Source organism: Olea europaea, unplaced genomic scaffold, assembly GCF_002742605.1.
Source record: "Olea europaea var. sylvestris unplaced genomic scaffold, O_europaea_v1 scaffold1341, whole genome shotgun sequence".
In the NCBI taxonomy this organism is placed as follows: Eukaryota; Viridiplantae; Streptophyta; class Magnoliopsida; order Lamiales; family Oleaceae; genus Olea; species Olea europaea.
The window spans coordinates 83,100-105,470 of NW_019230899.1; the positions used below are offsets into that span (position 1 = coordinate 83,100).

General features: G+C 34.5%; 1 protein-coding gene across 1 annotated transcript; it reads right to left on the reverse strand.

Annotated features, from left to right (window-relative positions):
* Positions 1-19,332: 19,332 nt before the first annotated feature.
* Positions 19,333-20,754, reverse strand: LOC111375148. The gene is made up of 3 exons (XM_022997941.1): positions 20,721-20,754; positions 20,417-20,565; positions 19,333-19,584 (listed from the first exon to the last, which is right to left on the reverse strand). The coding sequence occupies exons 1-3, from the start codon at positions 20,752-20,754 to the stop codon at positions 19,333-19,335; spliced, it is 435 nt and encodes a 144-aa protein (XP_022853709.1).
* Between the last annotated feature and the right edge of the window lie 1,617 nt (positions 20,755-22,371).

Genomic DNA, 22,371 nt, shown 5'->3' on the forward strand with positions numbered 1-22,371 from the left:
ATACAATACACTTATCAGCTATGTGGATGATCTTGTTGTTAAAACAAAAAGACGTAACGATCACTTACAAAATTTACTTGATGTTTTCAAAAGACTTCGGAGATATCAACTGAAGATGAATCCATTGAAATGTGCATTTGGCGTCTCCTCTGAAAAATTTCTCGACTTCGTCGTTCGACACCGGGGCATTGAAATAGATCAATCAAAAATTGATGACATAATCAATATGCCAGAGCCAAGAAATGTATGTGAGTTGAAAGTCTTCAAAGAAAACTTGCATACATTTGAAGATTTATCTCTAACCTTGTCAGACGATGCCATCCATTCAACAAATTGGGTGAAGAAAGATGTACCAATTGGTGAAGAAAGATGTACCATTTGAATGGGACGACACTTGTCAAAATGCTTTCCAAAGTATTAAGCAATATTTGTCTCGTCCACTGGTACTCACAGCTCTAGTCCCAAGGAAACTACTAACTCTTTATGTTGCAGCACAATAATATTCTCTAGGAGCACTTCTTGTCCAAGTCAACGATGCAGGAAAAGAGAATGCACTCTATTACTTAAGCCGGACACTAGTAGGCTCTGAAATGAAGTATTTACCTATTGAAAAAATGTGCCTTGCATCAATCTTTGCAGCTAAAAAATTGAGACATTATATGCTATCACACACAATCAATATTGTTTCGAAGATTCATCCATTGAAGTACATAATGTCTAGGCCAATTCTTTTTGGAAGGATTGGAAAATGGGCACTGCAATTGTCTGAGTTCGATATCAAATTCATTCCTCAAAAGGTCATTAAAGGACAAGCTTTGGCAGATTTCTTGACTGATCACCCAATTCCAGCAAAATGGGAATTCCAAGAAGACCTTCCCGATGAAGAAGTCTTATTCACTAAAGTCATACCGTCATGGAGGCTATATTTCGACGGGCAGCCCAAAGTTATGGTGCCGGAGTTGAAGTAGTCTTTGTCACTCCACATGATCTCGTCATGCCCTATTCTTTTGCCTTAACAGAGAAATGTTCAAACAACGTGACGAAATATCAAGCCCTTATCCTTCTCTTAGAAGCAGTATTAGAAGTGGATATCCACTAGCTGAAAGTCTTTGGAGATTCTAAATTGATAATCAACCAACTTTTAGCTGAGTATGAAGTTCACAATTCAGACCTGAAGCCATATCAAGAATATGCATCAATGCTTATGAGACGATTTGATTCGATAAAAATCAAATTCGCCCGAGAAGTGAAAACAGGGAAGCTGATGCCTTAGCTAATTTGGCCGCTGTTTTAGCTAGGTCAGATGAAGACTTTTCTCACTCCATATCAATTGCTCAAAAATGGGTGTTTCCATTGTTGTTACCTAGTAATTCGAAAGAAAATAATAGTGTCGAGATAGTCGAAGATGAGGAAAGAGAAGATTGGAAACAGCCAATAATAGACTTCCTTCAACATCAAAAGCTACTAGATAATCCATGGCGAAAAGCTGAAATCAAGAGGCATGCCTCTCGCTTTATCTTTTATAAGGGAACACTTTATCAACGATCATTTGATGGATTTTTCCTTCGATGCCTAAGTAATGATGAAGCAACGCAGATCATGGAAGAAGTTCACTCTGGAATTTGCGGTGCTCATCAGTCTGGACCCAAATTCCATTTTTGAATAAAAAGGATGGGGTATTACTGGCCAACTATAGTACAAGACTCCATGGATTATAAAAGAAAATGAGAAACTTTCCAAGTCAATGCGAATTTCATCCATCAACCTCTAGAACCATTACATCATACAGTAACTTCATGGTCGTTTGATGCATGGGGTCTTGATGTAATTGGACCTATAACTCCAAAGTCTTCAACAAGGCATGCATACATCCTTGCCGGAACTGACTACTTCTCTAAGTAGGCCGAAGCCATACCATTGAAAGAAGTAAAGAAAGAAAATGTCGCATATTTCATTTGTATCCAAATCATTTGTCAATATGGTATCCCACGGCATATCATAAGTGATAATGGCAAGCCATTTTGTAGTAGCCATATAAACAATTTATGTGCAAAGTTTGGGTTCAAACGGTACAACTTATCCTTGTACAATGCGACAGCTAATGGATTGGCAGAGGCATTCAACAAAACATTTATGCAGTCTGTTAAAAAAGATTATCTCCAAATCAAAGAGAGATTGGCATGTGAAAATTGGTGAAGTCTTATAGGCTTATTGAACTACTTATCGGACTCCAACACAAAGCACTCCTTATGCCTTAGTATATGGGGTAGAAGCTGTACTTCCTCTGGAATATCAAATCCCATCACTTCGAATTGCCATCCAATAAGGTCTGACAACTGAAGAAAATGCCCATCTTCAATTGGAAGAGCTAGAAGCTTTGGATGAGAAGGAGTTAGAAGCACAAATGCACCTAGAGTGCTATCAAGCTCAAATGACGAAGTCCAACAAGAAGGTGCGACCAAGATAATTCCAAGTTGGACATCTAGTACTTTCTGTACACAGGCCCATCATAATCACAAGAAAAATAGGAGGCAAGTTCCAGTCTAAATGGGATGGTCCATTTCTTGTTACTCATGCATTCACTAATGGAGCATACAGGATCGCCAACAAAGATAGACTGCAAATCGGACCTATCAATGGAAAATTTCTAAAATTTTCTTACGCCTGAAGTTTTTTCTTTTAAATTTTTCATTGTAAGAAAATATTGTATTCTTTTAATGAACTACGTTCAACTTGATCCTGGTTGGGTACGTAGGTAGCTTGAATAAATTATAAATTCAAATTCAGTCACAACTAATAAATTCATTCAATTTGTTTACCACTTGATGTATTAAAAAAACACATGAAACATGAAAAAGAAATATTCATCCAAATAAAAATAGCAAGTCAAAATTCATACAATATAGTCTTAAAAAAAGATTAGAAATTCTTGACTTCATCAGGATCACTCACCATGGATCACTCGCAGGAAACTATCCTTAAGGGTCTTTCTTTTCTGATCAATAGATGCTATGCTAGTGACATCTCGTCTTTGCTTCTTCCAATGCTACCTTCTTAGTTCCAATCATACTCTTCTGTTCCTGCTAGGCTTGAAGCTCATCACGGAGTTTATCTAGCTCAAAAGTTAGCTGACTAATTTTGCCTTCCAGCGAAGAACACGTGGAATCCTTTACTTCCAGCTGAACGTTCAAAAGTTTCAACTGCTCAGCCTTTTCTTTAACGGTTAGACAATCCAAGTGTTGCTTTCTTTCAGATAAGTAAGAGTCAACTTCTTTCAGAAACAGATCCATGCGCTTCATCAAAGGCGTTGTGTCTGCGTAGAAGTTGAGCAGCCTTCAGATAAGCAGACTCTTGTGTAATTCTAGGTAGAGGACTAGACATGAAAGAACGGATTGGTGCAGCCCGATGATTATTTCTCTGTGAAGGCAGGATGCCGACTAAAGTCGACGAGGATGAAACGACAGAAACTCCTTAATTGATCTCTGAAATGTTAGCTCTCACAGCCATGAATTCACTTCATCTTCCATATTAAAATTACCCATAATAAGCACCGAAGTATCTCCATTGATAATTCTTGGATATTTGCAAGAAGGGTCATGAGAATCATAAATACAATCTATTTCTTGAAGTGCACCGATTCGACCGTCATTCTCGCCAGTCTGATCTTGCAAAAACTTGGATTCATGGAGAAATTTAGTTCTTTAGGGATGCTTGGAAAACCTACAAAAAATGAAGTATGATTCCAAAAAAAGTGCAGGAAATGAAAATAGGGAACATAACTGCATTTCATGTCCTAGGCAACATGTCTAAAAATCTACCATCTGATAGTGTGTTCGGTAGGCTGATGTTAGTGAGGAAAACTCCAACTTCACTTTTGAAAGACTCAGAATAGCTTGAAGCGACCTCAGTTCTACCGGTTGTTTGATTTTGTATATTCGAGAAAGAGGAGCATAAAATCGAAGATTGTGACAAGACATCAAATACAAGCAATATGTTAAAAAAAAAAGAGGAAAAAAGATCTATACCTAGTCTTTAGAACATTCATCTTCTGGAGTCAAAGTCTTTCTCGGTGTTTGTGATGCTCGATCTCCAAGACTACTGTGATCTGAAATCGAAATCGCTTCAGTCACCTTATCAACAGGTTCAGAGGTGGCAGCAATCTTTGCTAAGGGAACTATTATTTTAATTCTCTTAATACCTCTTTTATTTTGCTAGTTTGGATCCCTCTTTTGAGAAGCCTTTTCAGGAGCAACATTTGGAGGTTTCAACTCTCTAGCTAAAACCTTGTTCGGAGTCGGGCTAAGAACAAAGTCACGGCTTTCACTAGAAAATAAGACTTGCACCTGGACTTTTGTTAAGAGTGGCAACACTTCGCTATTCCACCAAGCCTGGTATTCAATATCAACTTTTTGATATATATCCCTCACATGCTCTAAAATATGAAATACAAACCCACTCTTCGTCCAAGTCAAAGACAACCAAACCTGATGCACATCTCCTACACTAGGGGCAATATTCAACTTTCTTGGTGAACCGGGAAGTTTCTGTCTAAAGCCAAATTGTCTCGCAAACCTATGAGGGTTATTCTCCTCAGGAATGAAAGGTAAATTTCCTTGATGATAAGAAAGAAATCCAGATCGAATACTCATCATGAATTCTGAAGTATTTGCAGATCTGGGTTGGTCATCCACACGTACATCAGGATGGGACGATGAAGGTAATTGATTTTAGCAAAAGTCATTGGTGCCCATCATTCCACGGATAAGTTCCCGACAATCAACAACACTTTTCTGCCAAGACTGGAAAGCATTCAGAGTGTCAGCATATCTTCGAATTATAGGGCAAGAATAACTCTTATCTACATGAGCATAAACACCTCGGACAAAATAAGTTGCTGCCCAAGCATAAAGAAAATGTCCAGGAAATGAATGCGAGATCGAGCCAAGGTCCGGGTTTATCTGACCGTCAGATGTTCGTGTAAGTCCCCTGTAAATGCTTGCTAATATTGGAGGAGCCAAGCTATAAGTGTACTTGCCTGCCATCCTAGAAGATGCTTTAAAAGTTCCAACTCTTATACATTCATCCCCAGATGGAAGAACGAAATGACAAAGCCACAAGGAGAGATAAGCTGTTATCTCCAATTCGTCTTTCTTCTTCCATACATAGACACACTGATAGTTTGCTCCAATGACGTCGATCCCTATAAGTAATGTCTCTCGGCTTGTCTGCCATCACGGGCCTTCGTATTTCCTTCGATGGTCTTTGATGACACCTTTTGAATGGATTTAAATTCATAGCATTCTTATAATTTTTGTGTTGTTGAGGATTCTGGACATAACAATTCTCGTGAAACCAAAAATTAATCCATTCTTCGTGAGTAAACCTTTCAAATTCATTCGCATGGACAATCAATGCGAAAACATTAAAGAGGTACAGACTTGACTTGGGAAGATGATCCGTCAACTCTTAAAGGCTTGGGACAACTTCCTCATAGTAATGATCCATGATCGAATGTCCACTTATCTCGCGGATGTTCCAAAGAGAAATGCCAATTTCACCATTGGCAGTCACAAAGGTGCTGGTCTCTAGACACCAAACCTCACAAAGAGCTCCGTAAATAGAGTTTGGGTGATAGCAATCTTTTGTAGCAAAACCGACTGCAAAAGCTAACTCGCGAAGATTCCTCTTGAGTAGAAGTTTTTGGACCCATAAAGACCACTCCAGAATTTTGGAAGAAAAGAAATCTCTCCTCGACTGACCAGTGCGCTTCTCCATCGTATTTTTCTATTATCAATCCTCTCACAAATTACAGTCTTTGGAATGCACTTCATGCTCTAGGAATGATGAGGCGTAAGACACAAAAAGGGAATATGACTGCTAGAGCAGTTGGACTTGCGGACATCCAAATCCTCATGACATTCACTAATGGTGGGCATATGCAACTCCGACAATGGCTCCAGAAGGTCAGGAGAAGGATCTGTCATTGGCTTATGGATACTAAATTTAAGTTCACCTCGTACTCCAGTCTGGGCATGGTACTTCACATCAGTATCTTTGAAACACAGATAACTTTTGCCTTGATTTTTAAGCTCAACATTTTTTGTATATGTCAGAGTACACCTTATAATCAGAACTTGTTCCGCCATACCGCAAAAAAATGTCAGCCAAAAAAGGAGGCAGTAAATCTCTTAAATTGGTTTATTGTCTAAAATCACAAGTCTCCTAAATATGTAAGCAGCCTCTACAGAGTGCCTTGAACAGTAGAAGAAGCTGGTCCTCGGTCCCAAATACAAAGTACCTTGGACGGTAAAAGGAACAGGTCCTTAGTCTTTAACACAAAGTGCTTTAGACGGTCGAAGGAACGGGTCCTCAATCTTCAACACAAAGTACCTTGGACGGTCGAAGGAACAGGTCCTTGGTCTTCAACACAAAGTGCTTTGGACCGTAGAAGGAGCCAGTCCTTGGTCCCAAACATAAAGTGCTTTGGACAGTCGAAGGAGCCAGTCCTTGGTCCCAAACACAGTGCCTTAGATGGTAGAAGGAGCCAGTCCTTGGTCCTTAACACAAAGTGCCTTGAGCGGTCGAAGGAACGGGTCCTTGGTCCTTAACACAAAGTGCATTGGATGGTAGAAGGAGCAGGTCGTTGGTCTTCAACACAAAGTGCCTTGGACGGTCGAAGGAACAGATCCTTGGCCCTCAACACAAAGTGCCTTGGACGGTAGAAGGGTTCGATCCTTGGTCCTCAACACAAAATGCCTTGGACAGTTGAAAGAGCAGGTCCTTGATCCCCAACAAAAAGTGCATTGGATGGTGAAAAGTGGCAGTCCTTTGTCCTCAATGTGTATGAAGGTTTGCAATTTTGAGTTTGTTCATAAGTATATATTTCCTGAACTCATAAAATAATTGCAACACGAAAATTTAACCTCTACACAAAGAAAACCTCTAAGTCCTTGATTCACTCCAAAAAAATTGGATCCCTGCAAAAAAAAAAAATCTTAGTTTCAATTTTGTTAAAACAAATATACAAAAAACGAACTTAATAATAATAACAATAAGCAAAAAAAAAAGAAAGAAAGAAAGAGAGAGAGAGAGAGAGAAGTAGAAGAAGAAGAAAATTTACGTGTAAATAAAAAAAGAAAGGAAGGATTCTCATGGTTCGTCGTAAAAAAAAAAAAGAGAATAAAAAATAATGGTTTCTATTGGAACCAATTGGAATTTGGCAATGGTTTCTGCCGACGAAACCACGTACAAAAATAATAATGAAAAAATACAATTTGTAACGATTTCTGTATTTTAATACACGATATTTCGTCGGACAAGATCAAAGAGGAATCATCCTCAATAAATCCGTCAATCTAGTTATAGATAAGTACAGCACCAAAAAAGATCCTATGTACCATCTGTATGAGTGTATGACACAAATGCAACTGAAGAAAGAAAGTCATGCACTTAAGTTTCAAGGTTATAGCAAGTTACCATTATATTCAATTTGAAGTTGGCCGCAGTTAAAAGCCTTCTTGGGGACATTTGCAGGAAGCAGGATGGAACAAATCCCAACTACGAAGCTCAATGACATGTAGCAAAAGGAAGGTGAGTCTCTCAAGAGCTACTTTACCTATTTTTGTGCGAAATTGATCACTTGCAAAATGATTTTAAATGAGAAGGTTTGAGCTACCTTATGGAATGAATTATTGATCAAGACTCCTTTCTAGCGAGATGTCGTAACAAAAATCTAACTTCCTACCACCAGCTCATAAGTTTGATACAAAACGAGATCCAAACTAAAGATACAATAGAAAGTCAAAAGAATGTAGAAAATAGGCAACTTCTCGAATGGAAAGCTTTGACTTATGTAGCTAGACTGTCAAAGCATAAGTATCTACACCAAATGACCACAAAAGCAAAGTACACGTGATCTCTCCAACTATTTCACAAGTAGCAGGCAATGCATATCCATCCCTTGAAAATCATTAGATAAAATTTTGTAAAATTCATTGTAGTAGGGATAACGACATGGATAAATGCTAAGAGGTCACTAGGATGGTGAAGCTGCGAGGTCTGCAATGTGGGATACACGAAGGATCTAACAGCTAAAAGCCTCTATACTCAAGCACTAGAGGGCAAGGTCGCAAAGATAGGCCAAGGCATGTAAACTCCTCATGAGCACCAGCAGGTAACCAACACTCCCAACCTTTAGTAAGAAACATCCGTACTATTCTCTGTGGTCCTTATGGTGGTAAAAATAGCAAATGTGCAAAGAATTACGTTTGAGCTACCAAGAAGCCTACAATAGAAACTTCTAGATTTGAGGTAACCCCCAACCTACGTCTCTTTCAATAACTTTTAGTAATGATGACCTATGGTTGATTATAACCTTAAAGTTTTGAATATAACAAATAAGTTAATCTGTTTTTCTAACAAGTTGAATTCAAGTGATTATAGTTTTTCAAAGCACATAATGTAAAATTGATCATTGGTAGGCAAAAAATCAAAAGCTATCATCACAAATCGGACTTATGAACAAAGTCAAGATCGAAGTCATACATTCAAGAACTTAGGAGCTAACTTCGAAACAAGAACAAAGACTTTATTTCATAGTTAAAATGTAAAGATATCAACACTTTGATATTTGGCAAATTATGCTCAAAATCCTTTTATATATTAAAAATATTTTTTGTGCCTTAAAAGTCATTCTAATGCAACATTTTGAGAAAATATAAAAATGACCTTTAAAATGATATTTGAACTTGAAAAATTTGTATAATCTTGAAAAGTTTACTTTCCGAAAATCCATGTCTTTCAAAACCTTCAAATTGGATCAAATCGGATCAAAACGTAAGAAGACCAAAACTGCTGTGCTACTGGCCAAAATTGAGGGTTAACCAAAAATTCCCAGCGGTTCAAAATATGACCATTCTGACATCTGGTTTTTTATATACAAACGGCTATGTTGGTCAACGAAAAATACCTTATTGATGATTCTTGTTCTATATTTTTATATTTGACCCTCCATTGAGGATGCACTTGTATGGAAATTGCTTGTTTACCGAAGTATGATAGCACCTAAATTTTTCAAGCATGTGTGGCAACATTTTTAGGTCCACTTCTTGCTAAACTTGCTATTCCAGGAGAATTGGATGCAGATTTGAAGAACAATATGGATGAAATGTCCTACCAGGTAGATGACTATAACATCTTGTAAAGAAACTCAAGGTATGTTTATAACCATTCAAGGATATACTCTTCCTCTTGATATATATTTATGTTGATTACTAAAATCTATGATCTAATAATGGCATATAAGCACGTTTTGGCTTGGCTTAAAAGTAAATCATCGTACTCTTTTAAGTGAATTTTATTTTCCAACACTTTTTTTTACGTAAAATAATAATTATTCAGTAAGGGGCGACTTCCAAAATAAGTAAAACATTTCACTCTTTTTATTTATAATTGTATCCAATTGACTCCAACTAAACTTTACTTATCATTTTGTGACTCGAATCAACTATTGAATATATGCAATATGGTCCCGAACTTTGAATGTCTTTAGTTTTCACCCATTTTTCAGTCCTTCCTTCCAATTCTATTGCAATTAATCTCATTTAATATTCTAGATAGGGGTATAAAATAAACTTGCCAAAAATTCCAAACTTGAATAATTTTTTCCTCAAACAAAATAAACTTTGACTTAAATATATTTATTAAAAAAAAACATGTTTAGATAATCTTCCTTTGGTCGCAAGATTGAAATTTATATATCAAAATTATAAATTGCTGCAAAAGTACAATGCTAAAATTAATTTCTACTTGTTCAACTGCAAAATCATCGTGTGTGTGGAAATTCATGTCAAGCATCATAAATTGATAAACTGATTCAAATCTCGTCCCTCAATAGTTAAATTTATCATTTCTTATCTCGTGAGATTCCCACCCCAAACTTATTTTTTAACTCTTTCCCAAGGTATGATCTACGTTTTAATTTATATATTAATCCTCACTCTCTCTAGATTGGTTATATCTTACTAAATGCAGTTGAATACGTCAACAATGAGTATTCTCCTCATTTTTGATTGATACAATTCTCAAGAATCAATTAAGTTAATAATCATTTGTTAAAGGTCTAATTCTCTAACATAAATATTCGGGGCATAGTCAAGGCACGTAGTGTGTCTTCTGTTCTATGCACCTCCTTTTTCACTTTTTCTTCTTTTTTCATTTTATGTGTGGACTTCTCTCTATTAAACCTTATAAATGACTCTTGTTATGAGCTTTTAATCGATGACTCTCAAGTCAGATGATCATGGGGCACTAGATTTTAGATAGCCATGAATTAATCGCTCGAGTCATAAGGCTACGAATTGAAGTTTCACAATGAGACAATAATTTTTTTCTTTTTTTATACAATGATTAGTGTAATGCCCCTTATTAAAACAATTATTCTCAAAAATCGACCTGAAAATCCACACAAAATTTAGAAACATGAAATATGTTCACGAAAACATCTTTCGAATTAAAATCACTATAAGTGCACGATTCATTAACAAATAGTAAAATGAATTTTTGAGTCCAAGTATCGTTCACATCGAGATTGTAGTAGTTCGAATTTGAAATAATTTTGTCTAAACTGAAACAATTGAAATTTGTGATTTTTCCTATAAAATGAATAATCTAATTATGGATGCAAGACCTAACTTAACTAAAATAAAATGCAATATTATAATTAAATGCAAGTTTTATAAAAATGTGATGACGAAAAGTGTACTAGGATCCCGAATCCCCTTATGTCAATTCCTTTAATTCTAAATCTTTTGAATTTGACAACACAATTCAATTATGAAGACCAATATTCCTAATTTTTTAACAATCTCTCTAGAGTAAAATTAAACCTATTTTTACATGTTACCTAACTAGATTTTTATGATGGATGCCAACATAAGAAATGCATTAAATTTTTATGAATACTTAAAGATCATGTAAAGTGTAGATGTATATTTCTATCCCCTATTAGATTCTACGACAATTAACACCGTCATACTTATCTTCCATCTTTCAAGGACAAAACAAGCCACAACATCCATATTATTAGTGCAAATATTATTGTAGAAAAAAATAAATTCATGTCAGTCATTCAATAATTGAAAACGTGTTTTGAATGTAAAAATAAATAAAATCAAAAGCCAAAGGTTCATTATATAAGTTTCATCGAAATCCTAACAATAAAATAATTAAATGCACAAAAGTGAAAAGACAACACCAAAAAATCGACAGAACGTGATTAATTTTTGCGATATTTCTCAACCGTCTTTTTCTTCTATATGTGTGCGTGTATTTTCCACCATCTTCAGCATCAGTTTTCTGCCTTTTACCGTGCACATGTATATATGTTAACTTTAGCCATCAAATATGTTTTTTCTTTCAGAGACCCTTTTTTCCCTTCCCACAGCTAGCTCTCTCTCTCACTCTTATTGCGTGTATATATTTCCATAGCTGCCTCTCTCTCTCTCTCTCTCTCTCTCTCTCTCTCTCTTATTTCGTGTATATATTTCCACAGCTGCCTACTTGTAGTCACATTCGAATTCTAATCTTCCCAATATAATGAAGTTTGGGCCCAAGTATATTCCTCCAAGGGAAAATTTTATAAGTAAGAGTTTAAGTTTCCCATATTTCAAAATTAAGAAAATAAGTTTCAAACTTTAAAAAATAAATTTTTATTAAAATTTATTTATGATTTAATTAATTAATTTATTGTATTTAGCATACAAATATGTACAATTTAGTCACAAACTAACGATTTAGTTAGTCTCTTATTATTTTTTGGTCACAAATTAGAAATTTTATGTCACAAATTATTTTGCGATCACAATTTAAAAAATTTGTATGTTAAAATTTGTTTATTAGTCATACATTAAAAAATTAATTAGTCATGGATTAATTTTTAGTCACAATTAATTTTTCAATCACAAATCAAAAATTTTATAGGTCACATATTATTTTTCAGTCACAATAAAGAATTTATAACTCACAAAATCAAAATTTTTATTGGTCACAACTCATTTATTCATTGCAAATTATTAGATTAATTGGTCACGATTAATTGTTCGATCACAACTTAATCAATTGTGAGTCACAGTCACAATTTTTAGGTCACATATTACAAATTCATCAATTGTTAGTCACAATCAATCAATTAATTGGTCACAAACATCCAACTCCATTTCTTCCCACCGACAACCACCATCGCAACCGCCACATCTACCATCACTATCACCATTATCGCCACCATAACAATAGAGCACCACCACCAACAAACCCACCACTACCTCATAACAACCTATCAACACCACAACATACCAACAAATTCATCACCACAACAAAGAAAACGGCGCCAACTGGAGCCACCACCACACCATCATCAAACACCACCAACACTAGAGCCATACCCACCACCGTAGGACAACCGATCGACATCACTGACACTGCTAGAGCCACCACCACGTCGACATCACCATCGTACACAACACACCGTAGCCACAGCACCACGACTACTTCACCACCACCGTAATAGCACCCGCCTGTACCACTTGGTCAATTCAATAGAGCCTCCACCAATCTACAACTTACACAACCATTAACACCGCTACCAACACAACCAACACCACTTCTACATCAAATCTAAAATCAAGACCACCAAATTTACCCTAGATCTACATCAAATCGTCATCTACAACCATCGGACCATCTTCTCCACAGTCGTAAGCTGATTTCTTCGAGTCGCTGCCACCGCCAAGACCTCCACGATGACCACTTATTAAGGTTCACAGTGATGTAGTCTCTAGAAATCGAGGTGCTTCACACGCTGTGACACAGCGCAGAGCAGTGGTGTGATAGCCGCTTCAAATTTTGCTTGACCATGATCTTTCGGGGGTCGTCTTCCATCGACAGTGAGATTAGAGAGAAGGTATAGAGGTATTGAGAGAAGGGGAAGGAGGGGAGATGAAGAGAGAAAAAATGAGAGGAATGAAGACCACCGGATGTTAGATATAGGGAGAGAAAATGAGAAGACTGAAGACCATCGGATGTTAATAAAATTTTTGATTTTTGAAAAGTAACATTCACCTATGATTTTTGAAATCGGATCTCTAAATCTATTAGTTTGTGTAATTTCCACTTCCGCCAATGCGTTCCAATTGTAAGTCCAATTACAAAGTTGAGGCCCATTAATACCTTATTTTTCTCAAAGTCCTCAATTCTTCCATGTAATGCAAGTTAGTCATTTTTTCATTTTCTCCTCGATTTTGATCCTCCAACTTGAATTCAAGTGAGATTTAGTCCACAAACTTCTGTTTAACAGCCAATTAATCCTTCCTTATTTCCTAATTGCTTCAAAATGAATTCATAAATTAACCCAAGTTAAGTAGAAATTAATAATTTGACGATATAAAAGTTTAGTAATATAGCCTAAATAAATGCACAAAATGCACTTATCAAATACCCTAAACTAAAACATTTGTTCGCCCTCAAACAAAATAAAACAAAATTTAGGTATAAAACATATTAATTCCTAAAAAATTCACAAATCAAAGACTCAACATTGAACTATTTACCATGTGCCTCAAGTTAGAATTTGAGCAACACTTTAGAGAGATCAAAAACCATCAAAAATAATTTTTTTATCCAATGCTGGACTTAATGTGTGTGTCTATGTGATTAGTCAATATTGAACTCACACCCATGCTAGAACACAAGCAATCAAATGGTTTTGATTTATTCATAATCCTAATCTTCTTGTGGTCAATTTTTCCTTACACTGCTCATGCAAAATCACTTCTTATACTTTTTTCTCCAATCCCGAGATATTTCCAGCACATATGGGTTTCTAAAAATCATTATAATGCATTTCCACACAAAATTATTAGAATTAGATACTTGTAAACCTAAAAGGGAGATGGTACGTGTCTCTCAAATTCGTACGCACAATCTCTAGAGTTCAAATCTCAAAGTCTTTACCGAGCACATCTCATTTTTAATAATATATGTGCAAGACTTCTCTTTATTAAGTTTTCTAAATGATTCTTGTAGCGAGTTTTAGGTCGATAACTCTTAAGTTAGATGGGTATTGGACATCAGGTTTTCAGATGCCTTTGTAGACTTAATAACTCGAGTCAAAAATGCCACAAAAAGAGGAATTAGATGTATCATGTTTTTCTTTTGACATGGGAATCTAATTTTTCATTCTTTTAACATCTTATATGTAAAACTTCTTTCCATTAAACTTTCTAAATGATCCTTATAACGAGCTTTGGGACCATGGCTATTAAGTCAAATTACTATAAGGCAACATGTTTAAAGACCTAAACTGGCTTAATCACTCAAGTCATAAATGCTACGAAAAGAAGTAAAAGATGCATGAGATTTGATTTTTTTTTTTAAATGGTTAGTGCCCATTTTACACTCTTAACTCAAACTCCTTCATTTGAAGCTGGGATCCGAGAGCTCTAAACCATCAAACTTCTATGAACACAAGCTTTAACCTTTCCACCTCCAGACCGCATTTTTATTGGTTTGTTTCTATCTTAAGGATTGAGGAATTCACTTAAATATAGGTCAATAACATCAAACAATTAAATCCACTTAATTAAGTCATGCCCAACATAAGTGATAAGTCAATATGACCATATACTCAAATAATCAAATCTAACATGGATAAATACTCAAGTAAAAGCTCAACTTATGAGGTTGTTCAGATCTAGCTAAATCTATACTCAATTCAAACAAATGAACATCATTATAGGCAACAAGTTATTCGACTCTAACTAAACACTATTTTTTTCAATTTTTTTTTTTTTTTGCAGTTATACAGACCCGATCAGTAGTTAAAAACAAATATGTATTCCAATTATCCTACCCATGCCAAACAAACCATTACATTGTCTTCAATATAAAAACAAAAACAACCAACGTAAGAGAGTAAGGATCAGAAGCTTATCTAGATAGACAATGATAGATAGAAAGATCAAGCTGGTCTGGCTGGTGGATGCCATGACATCCACCATATTTTCTTGTTGTTAGGCTTTCATTTGCTGTTCCAAGAATTTAAAATAAATATTAGTGATAACATATAAAGTTTAAATATTTGCAATGAATTCATGCCAAGAAATATTGAAATCTAGATGCAACCTTAAGAATGTATATCACATCACTATAAGCTCAATAAAATACTAGGACGTTAACAATGAGTTTAAATTAAAATGACCCAATAAGAAACATGCCTGAGTTACTAATGTAAGTCTTAAAATATTGCCTAAAATGTGTTAAAAATCATTTAAATGCATTAGTTCCTATATTAATGCAATTCCAAAAACTACTTGTAAAGCATTAGTTAATCAAAATAAGTGAAAAGGGGTAGGAAAATGGGTTGCCTCCCATTAAGCTCTCAAAGAGCTCGACTTTTTGGGTGATATACTTATGGTGGTTTAAATTTAAATGTTTCACTTTTACACTCCTTAAAATTTCATGCCTTGCATTCTCTTTTAGCTCTCCAAACTTTGAACTATCTGTCCTTGTCTTTACCAATAATTCCTCCAAATTTTGGTTTTCTCTTCTGATAGTTTTGTTGAATGAATATTTCATTTTCATCAATACAATTACAATCATAGAGGTCTGATGGTTGTTAGGATGTATTATGTAATTTGAAAACTTCCTGTCCCTCATCAACTTTCAAGATTAGATCACATTTCTTCATATCGATCAAAAGTTCGACCTATTGCTAAGAATGATCACCTCAAGATTATTGGAATATCTCCGTCTTCTTCTATATCTAGAAAAAGAAATTTGTTGAGAATATCAATTTTCCAGCTTTGATGATTATATCCTCAACCTTATATTTGGATATTTGATGTTTCTATAGCCAGTTGCAATAACATCATCGTTTCTTTTGCTTCTCCTAATCCCAATTTTCTGAAAATAGATAGAGGCATTAAGTTAATACTTGTACTTGTATCGCATAAAGCATTAAAAGAACTATCTTTTCCAACTAAAATAGGTAAAGTGAAACTTCCTAGATCCTTGATTTTTGAGGTTTATTTTGTAATCTTGCACTGGTCTCCTCTATCAGTGCCATAGTTTGAATCCTAGAAACTTTCTCTTCTTTCATATCATGTCCTTAAAAAACCTTGCATAACTTGGAATCTGCCTTATCGTGTCTATAAATGGGATATTGATGTAGAGTTTTTTAGCATATCTAGAAATTTCTCAAACTTTGGTCTAGCTTGTGTTTCTTCAATCATTGTGGAAACGGGATGGGAGCTATATATTCTCTAATAGGATCGGCTACTTTAGCTCGTGAATTATCTGAATTCTCTTTCAAATTTGTCTCACTTGATTTGTTTAGACTCATTTACTTATTCCACCGGTCATTTGATAGTAATCTCAGGCAATTGTACTCCACTTCTTGTTGTGATTGCTTTCGTAGATGGATCCTCAATTATTTCATTCTCAAAAATACTTAGGGCCATTACTTGCTCTTTAGGATTAGTCTCTCAGTATTACTTGACAGGGTACCTTATGCTCTGCTTGATATAGCAAGTGCTATCTGTCTCATCTGAGTTTCCAAGTTCTTGATTGTAGCACTCTGATTTTGAAGGGTTGTCTTAGTCCTTCTCATGAATTGATTGTTTGCCTCTATGTAGTGCTTCGTCTTTTCCATAAATTTGCCTAACATTTCTTCTAATAGAATTCTATTTTCAGGTTGTTAGTGTAGCAACCCAACTCAAATGCACTGAGACATCACTAGAATAATTGAACTTAGTAATTAACTATACTTTTAGCGAAAAGTACAAAGATTTATTTTAAGAATTGATTTAAGATTTTTTTTTAACAATATATTTTTTCAAGCATATTACCTATTTTATTTCATGGACCGCGGCATGCATGTGCTTATCAAATAAATAAATGCACATCTTTAACAGTAAATAAAGCTAAACTGTTTTCTTTTTAGATTTCGTATGACAAGTGCCAAATTAAATTTGTTTACATAGTTATCAATCTCGAAGCTTTACGAAATTTTAAAATAATGTAGGAAACTCTTATATTATGACATATCCAAAAATGGACTTCTTTTAACAACATATAAGGCACTATAATATTTCTCAAAATCCTGCAGCAACTCGGTTTAGAAGATAAACCAGCATAGTTTACTTAAAATAGCATATAAAATTCTACAGATATTGAACTGACAAGATTTTAGGTTTGTTCAGTAGCTAATCCATGTGGTTATCAGACCCAATTGGTTTTGTCCAAGAATTCTAAGTAATGATTGAGTTACAAATTTTTAAAGTCAAAGCAGAAGTTGAAAATTTAAAAATAGCAACACTAAATCTTATCGCTTATATTTTTGACATGAACAGTAAATTACACATTAATTTCTATAAAACATAACTGCTTTTAAGTATAAATAATTCAAAAAAATCTTCTTAGAATAGTGCCACAAATAATATTCATAGAAATCCATTTATTTAAAGAAAAATACGTAAATGTTTCATAATCAAATAAAAACATTAAATCACTAGCTTCTCCATAGCATGTTGCATCTTTATCTACCATCATCCACACCCAAGCAAATCAAATCGATTCCACTATTATTAGAAACAAATAATGGAATAATTCTTTCATATTCATAGAAGATAGGGGACCTAATCACTTGGATAGAGTAAGTCTCGCTTGGGCTACTTTAGTGGTAAGGGAATTAATGCATGAGTTTAAAAAGTAATAGATTTCATTTGTGCATTTCATTATCAAACTGGAAAATTAAAATTATAGATTCATACCATCGCACGTAGATAGATTTTCAGCAAAATCCAATTTCTATAGAATTACCATAACACCTAAAGTCGGAGAATGATCATTCAAACTACAGTGGTACTGTATCTTCATACCCGAAGGCAGCAATTCATTCATACTTTTAACAAAAAAATCATAACTTGAAAATAAAATAATCACTTGCACCTCTACAAACCTTGTTTTTCTTGAATACAAAGGAACAAAATGTGTAAAATGCCTTTCCCGTTCAAAGCTTGCTATTCCCTTAAGCTTAACTTAACATAAAAAATATTTTTGAGAGAAAATAATAGTAAATTCAGATTTGAGAAGAGGTGTTGTGAAAAAGTGACTTCCGTCTTTTTGTAACCTTCTTTTTAGTGAAAAACTAAATTAGGGAGTTATATTATCATTAACCTTATTAAATTGAGTTTCTAACTAAGAATTTAAAGAGTTTTAAGCCCATAAAAAAGTAATTCATATAAAAAGTTTTATAGAATATTTACATAATCAAGAATAAAGGAAAATGAAGCACTCATATATTTTGTAGCCTATCTTTATGAATGCCCAAAAATAAATAATTATTCCATCCAGTTAACTTGATATAATTGTTCTTAATGTACAAAATGAAGAGTTTTTAACTCAAAAATAAAATTTTAAAAATATCTTGAAAAAAAAACCTATATGGTAAATCGAACCTGGGTTGCCTATATAGATAATCATTGTGACAACCTAGTTATTTATTAAATCCTTATAATCAAATTGACTTAAATGGGTTGAGCTTCTATGGCTTGTTTCTTAAATTGACTACATCAACCAACTTAAAAATATAAAATTCGAGACCTTACATCTCTCACACCTAAAAAAATCGTCTTCAAAATTACCTTAAATTAAACAAACAATGTCAAATATTTGGCTTTAATTTCTACTTCTATTTCCCAAGTGCTTTCTCTATCCCATGATGTCGCCACTGAACCTTGACTAATGAAATTTCTTTAGTTCTTAATTTTTGTACTTTCTATCCAAAACAGCAATTGGAACTTCTTCATAAGTCTTTCTGAACATCCAATATTTGATAATTCACTACGTGACTTGGATTGTACACATATTTTCTTATCATAGACAGGTAAAACACATCATACATGATAGAAAGTTCAGGTAATAGAGTTAACCGATACGCTATACTACCAACTTTCTCAAGAATTTCGAAAGGTCATATATAAAGTAGTCTCAACTTGCCTTTCTTACCAAACCTAAGAACACCTTTTCATAGGTGCCATTTCAAGAAGACATTTTCACCAACTTTAAAATTTAGGTCTTTTCTTCGATTGTCTACATAACTCTTTTGTCAACTGCGAGAATTGTTCGCTCCATGATTTCTGGACCTAAAATTCTCTTTTCGCCAACTTCATCCTAATGAATCTATGATCTACATTTTCTACTATAGAGAGCCTTGTATGATACCATACCAATGGTAGACTAAAACCTATTGTTATAGGCAAACTCTACCAAAGACAATTATGACTTCCAACTTCCTCCTAGGTCTAATGCACAAGCATGCAACATATCTTCAAATATTTGAATAGATCTTTTGGATTGACCATCTAATTGAAGGTGATAAGCTGCACTACAATTCAATTTTGTTCCCACAGCTCCTTGTAAGCTCTTCCAAAAATTAGATGTAAATCTTGGATCTCTATCAAACACAATGGAGATGGGAACACCATGCAATCTTACAGTCTGTCTGTATAACCGTGCTAATGACCTAGACTGAATGTCATTTTTACCAGAAGAAAATGAGTTAACTTTATTAGATGATCTACTATTACCCGTATAGCTTTATTTCCTCTTACTGACTTCGAAATCCTACCACAAAGTCCATTGTGATATTCTCCCACTTCCATTCAGGTATGTCCAATGGATTTAACAATCATATCGATCTTTGATGTTAAACTTTAAATTATGGACACACTATGCATTTTACCACAAATAGGCCTATATTTCTTTTCATATTCCTCTACCAAAATATATTCCAAAGGTCTCGATATATTTTCATACCACCGGGATGTTCAGTGTATGGGGTGAAATGAGCCTCTTCCAATATCTCCTTCCTCAAAACTTCACTTTTAGACATACAAATTTTTCCTTTAAACATCAGTGCTCGATCCAAAAATATTCAAAAATCATTTCTCTTATCAGTACCAATTTCGTTCTTGATCATCTGCAAGAATGAGTCTTTACCTTGTACTTCGATGATCCTATCTCTAAGAGTAGGTCGAACAACCAAAGTTGCCAAATAGGCAGTGACTTGCGATGTTGTCGTAACCATTTTGATTTGTAGATTTTGATCAACTCCATTTAAGTAGTAGGTAATGATACCTACTGTCCCATTGACTTCTTACTCAGAGTATCGACAACAATATTAACCTTACCAGGATAGTAATGAATAGTACAATCATAATCATTTACTAACTCCAACCATCGTCTTTCTCATATTCAATTCCTTTTGTGTGAATAAATATTTGAGACTATTATGATCCGTGTAAATGTTGCACTTTCCTCTATATAAGTAATGGCGCCATATCTTTAATGCATAAACTACCACCACAAGTTCTAGATCATGTGTCTGGTAATTCTGCACATGTTCTTTCAATTGCGTTGACACATAGGCAATCATCTTTCTGTACTGCATTAGTACATATCCCAAACCTTGTTTGGATGCATCACTAGATACAACAAACCCTTCCGAACCTTTAAATATAGGTAACACGAGTGCTGTAATCAATCTTTTCTTTAGCTCCTCAAAACTCTGATTTATCTATCCATTAAAACTTACTCCTCCCGTTGTCAATTGTGTCATTGGTCCAATTATTTTGGAAAATCCTTCAATAAATCTTTAATAGTACGTGGCCAATCCTGGAAAACTTCTAACTTCACCATTGTTAATCGGTGTATTCAAATTAGTTAACGCTTCCAGTTTTACTAGTTCTACTTCAATTCCCTGGGCAATAACTACATGATTGAGAAATCCAATTCGCTCAAACCAAAATTCACCCTTCTAAATTTGACATATTATTTTTCCTTATGCAGCATTCCTAACACTATTCTAAGATGTTCTTTATGTTAATCTTTACTCTTAGAGTATATCAAAATATCATTAATGAAGACTATGACGAGTATAACATGAAATACACAATCCAAATGCTGATGAAATAAATCTTGGGTATCCTTAAATAAATCTTTACCGATCCAAATATTGATGAAATACACGATTCATTAAATCCATGAATACTACTAGGGTATTTGCCAAGCTGAATGATATAATATGGACTCATAATGTCCATAACGAGTCCTGGAAGTCGTCTTGGGTATATTTCTTTCCTTAACACTCAATTGATGATATCCAGATCATAAGTCGATCTTGAAAATACCTTAGCCCCTTTTAATTGATCAAACAAATCTCAATTCCCAAGAAGGGATATCTTTTCTTGAAGGTCAAATTGTTCAACTCTTGATAGTCGATACACATCCCTGTACTTCCTTCTTTCTTCTTTACAAATAACATTGGTGCTCCCCATGTAGATACACATGGTCAAATATAACAATTCTTGTAACTGAATTTTCAACTCGTGAAGTTTGCCATTTTGTATGGAACTTTAGATACTGGTGCCACTTCGGGAACCAGATCCACAGTGAACTCCACCTGCCTATATAGTGGAGTACTAGGTAGGTCTTTTGGAAACACATCTATAAATTCGAGTACCACTAGTACATTCTCAATCTTTATCATCACTTATTTTCTCCTGAGACGTAAATTAGAAACCACTAATATGTTTCTTTTCTCAACATTTTCTTAGCTTGCAAGGTTGATACTAGTTAGAAATGGGTCTTGGTCTTTATTTTGAAGAAAGAAAATTGCTCTTCTCCTAATTTCTGAAAAGGCACTTCTCTTCTCTACGACGAATGGTTGGATAATTACATCCGAACAATCCATGCCCAAAATCACGTCAAAGTTTTTAATCTCTATTAGATACAAATTAGCTTATAATGTTTTTCCCTCAATTTCAAGATTCGCCGACCTAGCTAACTAATCTGTATTTAATGTTCTGCTTGAGGAAATGCTAACTTCTAGTGCATTGTCTAACTTATCACAAGTAATAGTAGATGTAGCAATCAAAGACATTGACACAAAAAAATTGACTCCTGAATCAAATAGTACATAAGCAGGTGTGTTAAATATTAATAAAATACCTGCTATTACGTTTGAGTTCTTCTCTACATCCTTTTAAGTTAGTTTAAAAACTAATGCATTCCCTTTTTGTTCTGATAATTGTTATCATCTTTCTTCTAAGTAAATATGGGACAATCCTTAGCAATACATCCCAACTTAACATATCAAAAACAAGTATTATACCCATACAAGCATTCATCATGATGAGATTTACCACACTTAGGGGACGGTGCAACTACAGCTACTATGGCTTTACTGGCACTATATCGGATATTAGCTTTCTTATTTTGTCATTTTCCTTTTCTTTTATCTTGACCATTCCACTT

Bases quoted from the DNA above. Each gene is read 5' to 3' on its own strand.
- LOC111375148 (XM_022997941.1), bottom strand. From the start codon at position 20,754: ATGGTGAAGTTAGAAGTTTTCCAGGATTGGCCAC. The intron at 20,566-20,720 runs GTACTATTAAAG...CTATATTTAAAG, and splicing joins AGTTTTCCAGGATTGGCCAC to GTTCGGAAGGGTTTGTTGTA. The intron at 19,585-20,416 runs GTAGTTTATGCA...AATGACATTCAG, and splicing joins ATGATCTAGAACTTGTGGTG to TCTAGGTCATTAGCACGGTT.